General features: G+C 33.0%; 1 protein-coding gene across 2 annotated transcripts; it reads right to left on the bottom strand.

Annotated features, from left to right (window-relative positions):
- Window positions 1–10,372: 10,372 nt before the first annotated feature.
- LOC147400842 (protein NUCLEAR FUSION DEFECTIVE 4-like) lies at window positions 10,373–15,585 on the bottom strand. Of its 2 annotated transcripts, XM_086441880.1 has the most exons (4): window positions 15,440–15,581; window positions 15,036–15,356; window positions 13,209–14,134; window positions 10,373–11,554 (listed from the first exon to the last, which is right to left on the bottom strand). In XM_086441880.1, the coding sequence occupies exons 2-4, from the start codon at window positions 15,303–15,305 to the stop codon at window positions 11,035–11,037; spliced, it is 1,716 nt and encodes a 571-aa protein (XP_086298006.1). In that variant the 5' UTR covers window positions 15,306–15,356; window positions 15,440–15,581; the 3' UTR covers window positions 10,373–11,034. The 2 variants fall into 2 exon arrangements, with proteins under 2 accessions (XP_086298006.1, XP_086298005.1); XM_086441879.1 differs by having other exon boundaries at window positions 15,036–15,585.
- Between the last annotated feature and the right edge of the window lie 310 nt (window positions 15,586–15,895).

The following is a 15,895-nucleotide window of genomic DNA, read 5'->3' as shown; positions in this document are numbered from 1 at the left end:
TAAGCTTGATTATAAGTGTTGAAAATGGATGACTACCGAACTCCCAAATTTAAAATTAAAATTCAGCGATGAAAATTAAAAAGAAAAATTGATTTTTTTTAATTTTAAATTCTAATAATTTTGTCCTTTATAACTCTATGACACCAAATTGTGTTTTTTGATACCACACATTGATGTATTTAGAATCCACTCCAAGGTATGCTTAGTAACAATAAAAAACTTGAAAATTTTGCAAAAGAGCATAAAGAAGATCTAGAGCTAAAAATAATAAATGCAAATGGGAACTCATTTTCAATAATAAAAAACTTATCTTCATTCAATTGATTCCAAATCATTAGGTACTTCTGAACACAAATTAAAATATTATGCTTGGAACGATGAGAAATCATTATTTAGTGTAAAGTGGCAAAACTCATGCAAGATAATTAAATATTTAATTACTATAGTAATGAAAAGATTTCCATCAACTAATGGCGTGAATGAGTAGCAAATATAAAATAATTTATTAATTCATGAATTGGGCCCATGGTTAGAAAAAAGAATAATGATTTTATAATGCCCCCCTTTGACATACACCCCGATCACAGAACCATAGATCATTTGCCTCAAGATACACATAATCATAAATCTTTTTCTTGTGTATCTCGAGACAAATTATCTACGATTCTATGATGAGGGTGTCAGATTATCACGACTTTAAAAGAAAAAAAAAAACGTAAGATTCACCCCCGATGAGAAATTTTAAATCAAAATAAAATCTTCAATCTAGATGAGTGTGGGCATATATAGGCATCACCAAGATATTTGAGCCAACTTTGAGATCAGGTGGATTTGAGTAGAAATTTGGTGGGACACTAACTAATAGTCTAGGACAAACTAGTTGGCCCATTTTTAATATATATATAAAAAATTATTTAAATCACTCTTGTCCATTAGCTATCAAAATCTTCCAACAGTCCAAGACAAAAATCATTTTTTTTTTTTATTTTAAATAACGTCACATGAAAGGTTCTAATTTTAAATTATGAGATTTTTAATCTAATGAGTCCAAATCAAACTAAATTATTTATCATTAGGGCAACACAAGTTGCATTCAGATACTTTTGAGGAGTGCCATAGTTTCAAGCTTTAGTTGGTTTGGGACAAAATAATTTTTGAATATTTGCTTTGTGATATTTTTGTAGCTTTTGAATGATTTTTGCAAAGAAAATAAAAAATAATAATAATACAATTTTGTCAGAGTAACTAATAATTATAATGTAATTTTCACTAATAAAAATCAATTTACTAATGAATAGTGGAAGAAAATAAAAAGTACTTCGAATTAAATAAAATGATCGTTCTCAATTGTCCCATTTAAGGGAAGAAAATGATCGACCACAGTTATCCAAGATCAACAGAATAATCATTTGAAGTAAGTAGGTTCAAATCTATAATCAAATTATAACAAATGTCTTGCCACAAATTAAAAAGACACTAAATATGATTTTAGATTCACTTGTCCTTTTAAAACATTAACTTGAAGATAAGTATGTAATTGTTTTATGGAAAAAAAAAATGCACATTTAGAATTTTTTCTGAAGTCCCTATGAAAAATTTAAAAAAATGATTTAAGTAGGTTATTAAACATGTTTAATGATGTATTTGGATTGAGAGAAATGGAGAGAAGAGAAGAGAAAATAAATGAGTTTCTCTCCATTTCTCTTGTTTGAATTGTCAAGTGATGAGACAAGAGGAGAGAATAAAAATTATGAGTTTATTTCTCTCCAAAAGTGGAGAGAAGAAGAGAGAAATCATTTAAAAATATTTTATAATTTCAACTTTTCCCTAGATCTCTTTTAAGATATTTTAAAATTACAAAGTTGTACCAAGTTCTCTCTTATCAATCCAAATATTGTGGAGAGAAATTGAGTTTCTCTTCCCTCCACTTCTCTCAATCGAAACATACCCTAAGGCGCTAGTTGGTAATAATAAGGTAGATCTCAAGGAGGGCAACCCCTGGTGGGATTTAGACAATTGGAATTAGGATTCTAAATCTTGATCCCAATTTTAGAGTCAGATGTCATCGTCGATCAAGTCAAGCCAAAATATTTTATTTTTCATTAAAGACTAGTCGACGAAGGACAGTAAAGTGATCTTTGCCACAAATATGTTTAAAAGAGTCATGCTCGAGTGGCCTTGATCGTACCTCATACCAAACATCTTTACGTAAAAGTATGTAGGAACCTACTTTTTGACTCATATATCGATTAAAAGCATCTATGGTCCCTACACACTTTCACGTCAAGATGTGCGATATGAGGTACAATCTTGAGGTCACTTCAGTATTATTCTATTTAAAAATATGAAGATCTTCCTCAAAAATTATAAAATTCTTGAAGGGAGAAATTTGTGTTCATACAAATCCACCTTTAAAAGTGGACAAAAATTAAATGATTAACAAGTCAGACTTATACTTTTCATTCATTGCATCACATGTTGGAGGAGAGGGAGCAATCATTAGAGATGGCAAAGCAAGTATTGCAGGGGCTTCTGTTGAAAGTATCAATGGGAAGTAAGTCATTCTTCATGAACTACAAGTGATCCTACAAGGTCAGCCCATGGCAGCCAACCTAAACATTAACTCCTTAAAAGGTCAAAGTTGATTCCAAAGTGGCTATCGATTGCATCAATGGTGAATCCAAAGTGCTTTGAAGAGAAGAAAAAAAATCATAAAAGCCATCAAGTCTAGAATGGTTCAATTCTGGAGGATTGAATTTGCATTCTGTTTTTGGGAAAACAACCAAACTGCTCATTTTTTGGCCTCATACCTATCTTCCTTGGGTAGCATTGTGTTGGGTCCTATGGACCTCCCTTAGGAGCTAAAGGACGTTTTATGTAAGGATGCTTGTGAGCATATCTATGAAAGGTTGTAATCTCTTTTTTTTTTTCCTCCTGGTTGGGGGTCACCCCCCCCACGCTAAATAAAACAATGTTTTCTTACATCTTTTGAGATGTTACAATAATTATAAGATTGGTAAATGAACATCAAGTATATTTTAATCTATTTCCCTTCAATTGAAGAGAACAAGATAATTCAAAATCTTAAGTGAGAACAATGCTTCTTCTAGATCAATAATTCAAAGATCAAGGTCTATTTCACCAATCAATACTTCCTCTCCCTCTTTTTAGAATCCTTATAATCCATTTTATTGTAAGATTTCTTTGAAAATAAATTTTGAAGCAGCCAAGCCAAGCCACTTCAAAATTTTAGTAGAATCGTTTACTTTAGATTATACACGGTAACTCCATGGAAGTATCCCAAATATTAACTAAAATATAGGGACATGAGATAAATGCTAAAAGTCACGTGTCATGTTACGAGGAGGGTTCCTCTAAAATTTTGAAGCTTCAAAGTGAGACTCTATTTCGTCTTACTCAAAGAATATTCTCTTCCTATTCTTCTTTTGGAACACAATTTCACCTTGTAATAGAATTTCATCTTTTTCAAAGAAAATTCTTTAACTATTTCTTCCCTTTCTTGTTTTGAAAATATATTTTTTTCCAAAAATTTTCTTTTTCAAAGCCTCCTCTCTTTCTTACTCAATATTCCCTCTTTGATTTTTGGTTTAAAGAAGAAGACATTAATAATGGATGAAAATAAAAATAATAATTGTAGCACCCCATTCTTGCCCAAGTCTAACTCGAAAGCACAAAAAACCTTTTGAAAAGGGACTTGACCCAAGACAATTTTTAGGAGAGTTTAAAACCTCATTTTCAAGCAACCACAAGGCCTCAAGACTATTTTTCAAAAAAAATTATTTTGCCTAGCCGTACCTAACCCTTAGCTAAACTTAAATTTAAGTCTTGACGCACCTCACCCTTGACCAAGCTTAATTATTTGCTTAGCTAAAGGTAACCCATGTCCAAAAGTATTTTACCTAGTCCAAAGGTGACTCACGGTCAGGCATAATTTTTGTTCAAGCCTTGGTTCACCCAAAGTCGATTCTATTACAAACCCATATGTACTCGAATTTTGTTAAGAATAATTACCCTTTAACCCAGTCCTTAATGAATTTCTCCCTAAGAAAGTCCCTTCATTTTACTTTTTTGCCCATCATTTAATTCTTCAATAAACCTATCATCATGATCTTCTTGTAATTTCTCTATTTCTTCCAACAAAGACCATTAGTCAAATTGGTCCCCAGATTAGTGTAATTACTATCTTAACCCCACCTTATTAGAGTTAAATCAAGGTAAATTACCCATAGGTCCTTCAAGTCTATCCTCAATTCTAGAATGGTCAATGTAATTAAACCAAGTTCAAGAGATTTTGACAACTTTTCCCAACCCATAGAATTCTTCAGAATTTGTACGTAAAAACATTCTTAACTCTAACTTGTTAGAGAATTAGTTAGGCTAAATAACCTTAATGTCCATATTTACATGTCATCTAGCCTAATTCTTTAGGATTTGACCAAAAACCAATGACCTAGGACTTTTTTACCCTTCTCAAATAATTCTCTAGAAACTATGATATTTTATAATCATCTCATCTTGATCATCATAATCGGTAAGACCCATAGGTGAGTGAAAGACCATCAATTCCAAGGAGAGGAGAAATAATCTGATTTTTCTTTAGAGGTTTTAGTGAAATTATTGGGAACTATGATTTAAGACAAGTTTATCTCCCAAAATCCTATAAATAAGATACCCTTCCAAAGCAAAGAGAAAGAGCTCTTTTGGTGATTTAAAATTATGCCCAAATATCTCCCAAACAACTCTTAGTTTTTCTATTTTCTTAAAATCTCTCTAAAAATTCTTAGAAACTTAACCAAAGAATCAGAAAAAAGAAAACTAAGGTGGGGTTAAACACCTTCTAATCTCCCTATTCTTATTATTTTCCTCTTTAATTTTAGTAATTTTCCTATTTGCAAGTTTAATTTCATACTTTTTAATATAGTACCATAAATCTTTATTTTAGAGGCTTGGGGAAAGAGAGTAATCCCTCTTTAAGGTAATATCTCTTAATAAGTCCTCAATAAGTTCTTTGAGAGTGTTAGATTAGGTTGTTTTACTATCATTTACTCTTATGCAATTTAATTTTTATAGTATAGATGCTTTCAATTCCTTGCAATTTCAATATTAGAATAATTATTTTTTACCTTGTTTCCTTTGATGGCAATAGAATTAAAGAGTAAACCCTCCTTGGAAGTAATATTTTCTTGATAAGTCCATTACATGCATACATTTTGCACACACTCACATTTAAAATGGTTACAACTAAGAATGTGGGTCTCTATGAACCTATATTCAACCTTTAGAGCTAACAAAAATAGTCCAAAAATGGATAAAATCCCATGCATGTAGTTTTTATTCCTATATGGTATGGTTCAAATCATGAATCTCAACAAATGATCAAACAAATAAATAAAATCTCCCTAAGGAGCATATAAATTTTTTTTGAAGCTTTGAGACTATAAATGATGAGATCCGTGTGGGTTTCCATCAAAGTTTCAAGCTTACAAAAAAAATTTCAGCAAACATTTACTTATAGTAGGGGCTTGCTCATCATATTGAATTGTTTATTTTTCAAAACAAAATTATAATTAATTTTTCTTAGTTTTCTATAGCTTTCTTTATCTTTAAAAATCTTAAAAAGAGTTATCTAATCTTCACCTATGGTCTTCTATTGATAACCATCTTAGGATGAGAGGGACAAGGTGCCTAACACCTTCCTTGTCCCTCAATTGAATCTCCTTACCATAAATTTTTAGGTAGACCATTTCCCCCTTATTTTTTGGATATGTGAGTCATTACAAATCAAAAAACACATTTTTATAGTATTCATTCACACTTTAATTAAATGGTGGCTACTTTTAAACCCGTGTAAATGAGCTCGAACCCCCCCCCCCCCTTAAAGCTTTCAAAGCACATGTATGTACAATAATTAGTTTCATCGCCTAGATATTTAATTATAAAATTGGTGTATGTGAATGGAATGTAGTGCGGCAATAAAAGTTCTGTGAAAAAAATTCTTCATATTTGTTTGGCAAAAGAGGATATCCATTCTTATTAGATGTAGATAATAGTGACCATCTCCAAAGAGGGAATCTACAAATCGCCCCACATGTCTGCCATTTAAATATGGTGTGTTATGTCCTTATTTGATCGAGGTCTTTTTAAAAGTTTTTTGCAATTATGTAGGTCTCATCTTGTTGTACATCACTTAAAATTGTTTTTGCTTTTGATGGACTATTGTGGATATTTATAATTTAAAAAGACAAAAAATAATAAATAAATAAAAATAATGCCTAGTGACCTCAAGGATTGACTTCATTTTGCACTTTCGTGACCTGGACGTGTGTAGGAACCATAAATATTTTTTCATCGAGATACCAATGAAAAAAATCTATGGTTATGTGCACATCTCCACTTTAGGAAAGTGTGAAATGAGGTCAGTCCAGCACAATAAAATATATATATACAAAGGAAAAATGACTAAAAGACTCTTTATTGAGAATATGTATTGAGTACTCCCCTAATAAAGAATATGCCCCATTTAAGTCTCATTTAATAAAATATGAGTCGTACTGGAGTAACATTGAAATTGGCATCATTTGGAACATTGGTGTGCACAGAACCATAGATGCATAGATGCTTTTCACTTGTATCTCGATAAAAAGTATCTATGGTTCCATAGACACATCCACGTCTTCAATGTCCCAAATGATGTCAATTTCAATTTTACTTCAACATTTTCCATAAAATATTAATCTACTACGGGCCTTTTCAAGATTTTTTTAAGAACTTTGAACAACTTTAAAAGTGGTTTGATCTAAAAATATACTCAATCAAACACAAAACTTAGACCAATTTTTTTATTGTTAATATTTCTATGAAAAATAAAAGTAAAAAAATGTATTTATTAGAAGATATTCATAAATTCGGTATAATTTTATTTAACACATTTGAGTCGACTTGCTAATTTTTTAGCTGAATCAATTCGATGAACATTAATTATTTATATATTTTAATGAATCTAATATACATAGACCAGATCAATTTGAGGATGATGATGATGATCATACTCATCTCCGTTATCATAATCGTCATCATTGTTATAGTCGTCATCATCATCTATTAATAGTTTTGGGAAGAGAAAACAAGGGTTTTTTTTTTCTTCATTTAGATTTTTTTTTTTTATAATCAAAGGGTATGTCATTAATTTTAAAACATAGGAGTGCCTCAAATATTTTCAAATAAACAGGTTTCTTTAAACCTCAAAAATCCTTGAAAGGGAATTACAACATTTTTGCTTCAAAAATTATTTTTAGACTAATATTTGATAAAATGAGTACTAAAGACTCCATAATCTTTAAGAAGCGACTTTTTTATTCAGATTTTCAAAAAATTAGGTCTTTGTGGTCATTGTCAAAAAGAAAGAAAAAGAGAACTATTGGCATCCCAACTTTTATTCACAAAACGCCAATCATTAAATTATGCAAGTGGGGATAAGCTTACGTTCCTTTTCCCAACACTACAACCTTTTTTCTTCTCCAAAGCAAAATCATGAAAATGACATACAAATAAAGGATAGAGAACCAAGGGGATTTCATGTTTTGGGGTAAAAATATTATCTTTGAGTTGTTTCAATTTGGGTAAAAATGTTGGCTCTTGTTAACTACTGCCCTATGGAGCACGTTAAAGTGCAATAAACACACTTTGAAAATTGAAATTTATACCAAAAATGGCCTTCAAAAATATATTTTTACCAAAATACCCTCAAATGATTATTCCCAAAGTGTATTTTTTGTGTTTTTTAACGTGTGCCCACAAAACCCCAAAATGTTAGGCCCGGGCATTTAATATGATCGAGCGGTGATTTTTCCTTAAACTTCCAGCACCTCAAGATCATCAATGTGCAAGTTTCAATTTGTTGTTATCGATCTGTTCTTCGCTTGTTACCGTCTTGGGGCACTAATTTGGTAAATTAATCATCCACAAGTTTTTCAACCTTTGGGGCAATTTAGTTTGAGACTCTTTTGTGTGTGTGTGTGTGTGTAAACAAGCAGGTTAGTGGTTAATAATTAGTAGATGAAGGCAGGTTTTAAATCCAGGTGGTAATATTGACACCTATCGACTTTAACGTTTAACCAGCTTTGTAAGTTGGCTCTTTCAATTTAGATTTAACCCATTCAACTCATCAACCTATTGTATAAAACTCTTCGATTTTTCAAAAAATCCATCTTATTATTGATATTTAAAGGTTGGAAGAGATTTAGAAACTTAGGTTCAAGAAAAGGTTGAACATGATTACTCATGGGAAGAAAAATCAAGAATTTTTAACTAGAAATTAAAGGTAAGGGCATCTATGTTCTTTTCTCAACGTCAAGGCATTTATTATCGATTTGAAAAACATATGGGTGTCTCAAATATTCACTATCAGGGCGTACGACTAAATCACCCTTTTCAAATTATGTCTTATTTTGTTGGGTAATTTATGGTACTTCCACAGTTTTGTGAATATTTTGATATCCGAGTTTTCAAATTGATGAGACCAAATGTCATTCACCCGAGCTCTTGGAACTGATATCGTTGCCCTCTTCTAATTAAATATACTTCACTTAGGAAGCTAAAATATCGAACAAATCCATTTGGTGATCTCTTATTGAATAACAATTTGGCTTCCTAATATCGATTTGTTATGAATGTAAGATATCATGGAATAATTCATTTGGTACTTTCGTTTTCTAAGTGGGGTGTGTTTATTTTTAATTAAGTCTGATTTTTTTGGAGTGATTTAGAGGTGTACTAATAAATAAATAAATAAAAATTAGAGGTGTACCTCCACGTTTCAACAAATATTAGAGACACCCTCATAAGTTTTCCAAAGGAGATAATTTTTTTGTTTTTTAAAAGGGTCTTGTCTTGGAGTCGAAAGTACTGCGTTGGAGTTCTATTTTGATATTGCAGTCTTCAGCGTGTTTCACCCATTTGGAAACCCAGCAATTGACAAGGATAGGAAGGAAGCATGTACAGTAACTGTCCTTTTGGTAGAGATTTGTCTCACTCATTTGAAAACTTAGATATTAGCAAGACCTATATACGGTAACTTTCCTTTCTTATGGGTAGAAAGTTTAAGTGTAACTTTTGTATATATTGTAATTCATTAGTTAATAAAGAAGAAGGATAAGTTCCCTATTATCATGGTATGAGTGCGGGTCTTTCTTTTTTTTTTTTTATGTCATCTAATTCATATATCCACGTGCTTTGGTCCAATCAGATCCACATGTGAGGGGCATGTTAAGTTGAATCGTGCTGGAGTGACATATAGAGAGATAAGGGTGACAAAAACTCGTGGTGTTGTACACATTATAGTAGATATTTTTCCGTGAGTTACGAGGAAAAAGCATTTACGATTATGTGCGTGCCACTACATCATTTTTTGTCACTTTTGTGTTTTTGTTTGTGTAATTCCTACATTTTCCTATTGAGTTTAGTTTTACACCCGACACTCATTGTCTTGTCTCTCTCCTCCGGGCCTCTCTACTCATTGTCAATTTACCATACCCAATGAAATTCTGCAACGCACCGACAAGCAGAGCTCCCCAAAAGGGCAAAATCCAACAGTCTCCAAGATCCTTTGCAACTTTTCTCTGATTTATAAATACCCAATTCTAGCAGTAGATTGTTATTAATAAAAGCTCTAAATCTCTCCTTGCAATGGAAATATCTCTTAAATAATCTGAACTCGAAAAAATTAAAAATTAAAAATCTCAGCTTGGATTATTGAAAAAAGAACCCTTTCGTCTTGTTTCCAAAAAATTAAAAATCTCAACTTGGATTAATAAATTGCCACGTGTCTTGTAACGAGAGTAGTTCTTTCAAATTTTGAAGTTGGACTCATTTTTTTTTACTGCATGCCCACCTCAGTGAAGGTCTTTACAAACAACCCCAGGATTGTCCCGAAAAGATGGTTTGGACATGTACAATGAAGACCAATAAATAATTGGGAGAGGATTAAATATTTTAATATTTAAAAGACAAAATGAATCTACTTTTTAAAAAATTATCAAAAATGAATTAATTCGTTAGAAAGTCCTGCGTTTTAGTAAATAATTGGACTATCCAACGTTTTAAATGTAGGCTAAATTGTTGTGGTGTTAAAAGCAAGTAATTAAAACACTCGACAATCCAACATTTTACACTTTTAAAGGGCATTTTTGGTAAAACAATAAAAAATTTGACAGTCCAACAACTTAATTCATTACTGGTAATTTTTGACAAAAATAGATTTTATAAATATTAAAATATTTAACCCTTTTTGAGTAATTTTCCCTAAATAATTCCAATGCGAAATAAGGCCTCGTTTAATTTGAAGACTATAAAATGAACAAAAAATAATAAAATAACATAAATGGAAGTAATATACAAAGTCTTGAAAGTCAAGACATTGTTAAATAGCAAAATAAGGTTCATGATGATAGCCTCAACATTTGTGTTAAGGCATAGATGGTGATGTCAAATCCTTAGTGATGCTCCCCATAAGTTCGCATGTTTAGGGCTTGTGCTGCAACCTCTGTATCCCTAATGGTCCAAGCCCAACTTCTGATGGACCAAGACTATGTGCCCACAATGCTGATCCAACCCATTGGCAACTATATGATCAAATCATTCTTTATTAGATTCTAGTTAATTACATCTTAATACTGAAAACAGAATCACGGTTAGCCCGCGCCAAATTTTTAGGATAAAGCTTTGACGATGATGAACTTTCATCGGAATGAATTGATCTGTAAAAATAAACGATCTTCAAGGCTGGACAAGAACCTCATACCAAGTAAATAAATCAAGTGAGACCCAAATATCTGACATGACGAGTTTTCAACTTAACCAAAATTGTTGATCGATGGCAATGTCAAATTAGCTCCTGATGTAAAAACTTCAACCCCTCTTAAAGTAAATAAAAATGCCACACCACACAAACAAATCGAGCTGCACTCCTTACACAAATTACCATCTAAGAAACTAGTCGTCGTCTCTTCTTCAAAATCAGTTACGGGATTTTCCATAGAGATGGGCGTAAACAATCTTGGTTCGATAAACAAGAATCATGGTCAACACAACTGCAATGATGCAAAATCCCGACATTATCATGGAAGTAAGGAAGAAGCATACGGAACCTGCACACTTGAGTGATTCTTCCGCCCCTACCGCTCCATCGAGCATTCTCTTGAAGATAGATCTTGCATTTTGGTGTATGTTTTGGTGCATATGGGCTTGTTTCTCTGCTTCCCAATCATATATGGAGCTAGCAATGACACCGGAGAAGACTAGCGATCCTGCAGGGTTTGCCATCGTGAGGAAATTGTATAAGGCTCCAAATTTCTTCAAACCAAACAGCTCGGATGCCGTAGCTGGAACAATCGCCCAATGGGCACCATATCCGAGTCCAATCAACAAAGTACCAATGTACATTGCCCCTGGCCATCCCATAGCAAAGAAGAAGTGTCCTACCGCCATAATGCCCTGAGCCACAGCCATGGCCACTGGTCTTGGGTATGCGTAGTCCCTAGCATAGTCACCAAGTCGGAATACAGGTTTAAAAAGGACAGGAAAAGAAAAAGGGAAAAAAAAATGATAAATATAAAAAGGGTCATGTTCAAGGGCCAACTATTTGGCCAAAATGTTTTGTCCTACATGGGTTAGAAGTTTCAAATGGACTGATTTTTGGTGAGGAGATCATCCTCACTAAAAAACAGTCCGATCCTAAACTTCTAACCCAATCAAAAGTGGTTTACAAAAAAAGGACGGTATACGATTCTTCAACTTGTAAACATGGGGTTAGAAGTTTCAGAATTGGCAGATTTTTTGTGAAGATGATCTCCTTACCATGGAGATCATACTCACCAAAAAATCAGCACATTCCAAAACTTCTAACCCATATAGGATAAAACTTGTTGCCCAAACATATATATATAGGGTGGCGTTCGGAGGCCCTAAAGAGAGCCAAACATTTTTCAAAACATGGGTTAGAAGTTTCAAAATTGGCTGATTTTTTATGAGGATGACCTCTATGATGAGGAGATCATCCTCACCAAAAATCAGCCCGTTCTAGAACTTTTAACCCTATCAAAAGTGGTTTACAAAAATCTGATGGTCCACAATTCTTCAACTTGTAAATTATGGTTACAAGTTTCGGAATGAGCCGATTTTTCGTGAGGATGATATTTTCATCATAGAAATCATCCTCACAAAAAATCAGCCAATTTTGAAACTTCTAACCTTAGTTTACAAGTTGAAGAATCGTGGGCCGTTAGTTTATACATTTATTCTAAGTTTCCAATATATTTGAGCAAAAACAAATACTATTGAATTTATATGCATGATAACATGTTTTCACACATAATTATATATTTTATGATTCTAGTAAAAGTTTAACCATCAACAAATCTTTTGAGCAGAATGAGACACTATTGAAAAAAAAATCATAACATCAAGATAGAATCATTAAATCCCATATTAAACAATATTTATGAATCAAATCACAAACCACAAGACTATAGAAATTAACTATAGGGCTACAAAAAATGGGGTTTTATAATTTTTATTATTTAAAAAACAAAAGTGTTTCAAACGTTAAAAAAACACTTGTTTGAAAAAGAATAGCTTTTTTTTTATTGTTTTTGTTGGGTTATGTCTTCTATTCTTATGGAGAGTTGTCGTGGATTCAACCCGGATCTTTTGATGATTTGTTAACGACCCATTTAATTGAGCCCATTTGGTTTGGATTTGGATCCGACCCATTTAATCTCTTTGTAACCCTAAGTATATAAAGGGTAAGAGATGAAATCCTAAAGGAGTGAGAGAGATATACGAGTGGTAGAGAGAAATTGAAACCTAGTTCTTCTTTGATTATCATAGTGAAATCACCGTTTTCGCCCGTGGACGTAGGTCAATGCTTTGACTGAACCACATATATCTTGTGTCTTGTGAGATTTTTGTGTTCTTGTTGATCTATACTTTGGATCATAGGGTTCTTTTCTAACAATTTTAATCATTGGAATTACAAAACGTGTTTTAAACGAGACTTTTTTATTAAAAAAAATAGAAGTTTTTTGTTACTATGGTCCCTAATCACAGAATATCAAATGCGTCGATAATGGATGACAAACGATTGAATTAAATTAAGCTCATAAACAAAATGAAGTGAAATAACATCACACCTTACGATGATCTCAGATAAGTAGCCGCCGCCAATACGTCCAAGAAAGTTCCAAATGCTGATCATGGATACAAATATATGAGAATTATCATAACCCAAAGACTCACTCATCTGACCGAGATTATCAATCACTGTTAAACCTGAACCTGAACCCAATAAAAGGGAGAAAAAGATAAGCCATAAATCTGCCTTTATCAACGCTTGCATTAAGGTGAAGTCTTCTCCTCTATGAGGACCCTTTCTCCTCTTGACTCTCACAGCTCCTTCTGCAGCGGCTTGAAATAGTTTTGCTTGTAATTGTGCAATTCGTTTGTGCCTCTCTGATGCTGGAAGCAAATCTACTTCACTAGGCTTCTCGTCTTCCACTTCACTTAAAATAAACGAGTCCTGCCTAGATTCCAAAGATTTTTCTTTACGAGTTTCGGGTAGAAGACTTTCTTCAGCGGGTGGTCTCTGATCGGAGGAAAAGCTTAAAAGAATAGGAATTATAATTGGAAGCACTAAGATAACAAACAACAAAACTGTGAATATTATGACCACAGTGTGGTTCAAATCAACTAAATCTTCAACAAGCATAACCCCCATCAAATAAGCTGCCAAAAGGAGACACACACTATAGATGAATGCGAAACTTGTACCATCGGAAGACCGAAGTTGTCTGTGACCTCCAACAGGTCTAACGATGAACATCACCGCGATAACCACCATTGATGGCCCAACTGCAACCATGAAGATGATTGATGCGTGATCACGGGCATTAACCAAAGCATATATCTGAGTCAAAATTGCACCACTCAACCCAGCAAAGCCCTTGAGTATCCCCACTACTGGACCCCGACTTTTGGGGAAGTTTTGCACGCACGAAACAAGTGCCGCAGTATTGAAGTAGGTCTCTCCATTTGTTCCAACAAATATAAGGATGCACATCTGTACACCCCAAAATTGTGTTATAAACATCAAGAAATAATATCCCTAGCTTTCAGGCATACTTTTTACAGGTTTCAAGAAATTGATTAATTTTTTTTTTCAGGAGCAAATCAAAGCATATACCACGAGTTTGTATGTAAACACGTAAATTGAATTAAACCCGAGCAGTCAAACCGTGATAAAAATTGCAATCTCAGTATGAAAGACGCACCATTTTAAAGAAAAAAAAATGTTTCCAAAACTCAATAGTCTCCTCGGTAGATCTAAATTAACAAAATCAGCAATTCCACAGAAATGTTTCGTTTGAAGAAAACAGTTTCATAAACTCCATTTAGAAATCTATTTGTAGAAAGTAAAAAGCCCACTTGAAGAACAACTCACTAACTCCTTCGCATTTCATCTAAATCATCAAGACTAGTAACACTTTCACAAGCATGAACTAAAGGAAACCCAAATAAGGAACTAGAAAAATGTCTAATTCCATAAAAATTGCTAGCTCTTCTTTAAAATAACAAATCATTAGCTCCCTTATGCATCTAAATTATAAAAACTGCAAAAGAAATTCAGAATCCCAATAAAAGAATTTGAAATAATTAATTGGTACAACAAATCACTTAACTTTTTCCATTACAAAAAAGCATTAAATTTGGCAACTATTTCAGATACCCAAAACAAGTCTATACTTGATTGCCATTTTTTCACTAAGAAAACTCTTCAAATTATGTTTTTTTAGGTGCAAAATGGTAACCCAAGCAGGCCCAAAGGTTCATTTTTATGAAAAAGAACATCAGAACATAGAACTTGCCAAATCTTCGAAAACTTTCAAGAAAAAAAATCAAATTTTCAGAGAGAGACTTCAGAAAGAAAAAAAAAGGGAAAATCGTTTTTTTTCTAAACTCACCGCCCACAAAGGCAAAGGCGACACTCTATGGGTCACGATGAGCCAAACCCATCCATACCCAATGAAATTCTGTAACGCACCGACAAGTAGAGCTCCCCAAAGGGGCAAAATCTCGCACAAACTTCCAGCAAGGAATCCAACACTGTCTCCAAGATCCTTCGCAACGCCCAATCTCGCAACTTTTCTCTGATTGTAGTTAAGAGAGCTCTTTATAACTGGAGAAATACTTCCAAACAAATACCCAATTCCAGCAGAAGATTGAATCCACATTGCCGCCACGAACACGAGCCATCTGTTATTGATAAACACTCTATATCTCTCCTGCAATGGAACCATCTCTTAAATAATCTGAACTCGAAAAAATAATTTAAAAAAAAAAAAGTTTGAAAAAAAAAAATCTCAGCTTGGATTACTGAAAGAAGAACCCTTTCGCCTTGTTTCCAAATTTTTTGAGACGAATTTTGAGGTTTTTATGATCGAGTGACTTGTAAAAAACAGGGGGGGAAAGGGAGTTTTTAAAGGGAAACTTTTCGGTGTATCTACTCTGTTTCTCTGCAACGTTGGACATTGGTGCTCTGTTGGATGGTTCAACTATTTGACACGAATGGATGTGGATTGTAGAAAGGGCCATCATTTTTCTCAATTATTACCATAATACCACATCAATGTTAGAATAAAAAAATTATTTTAAAGTGGGGTTTTGTTGTGCGGCACACGTTAAAGTGCAAGTAAAATACACTTTGAAAATAATTTTTTTTTAATCAAAAAGGTAATTTTTTTAAGGTTACTTTCGATATAAAATTCAATTTTCAAAGTGTTTTTATTGCACTTTAACGTGAGCCCTTTAATGGGCCACGTTA

Source organism: Akebia trifoliata, chromosome 5, assembly GCF_017979445.1.
Source record: "Akebia trifoliata isolate Shusen 1 chromosome 5, ASM1797944v1, whole genome shotgun sequence".
Lineage (NCBI taxonomy): Eukaryota > Viridiplantae > Streptophyta > Magnoliopsida > Ranunculales > Lardizabalaceae > Akebia > Akebia trifoliata.
The sequence above is the reverse complement of the archived record's forward strand: the minus strand, read 5'-3'. Positions and strand labels throughout refer to the sequence as shown.

Excerpts from the sequence above, each read along its gene's own strand:
- LOC147400842 (XM_086441879.1), bottom strand. The coding sequence starts at position 15,371 with ATGGTTCCATTGCAGGAGAGATATAGAGTGTTTATCAATAACAGATGG. Across the intron at positions 14,135-15,035 it reads CGCCTTTGCCTTTGTGGGCG|ATGTGCATCCTTATATTTGT; the intron begins GTGAGTTTAGAA and ends TGGGGTGTACAG. Across the intron at positions 11,555-13,208 it reads TTATCTGAGATCATCGTAAG|GGACTACGCATACCCAAGAC; the intron begins GTGTGATGTTAT and ends TGACTATGCTAG.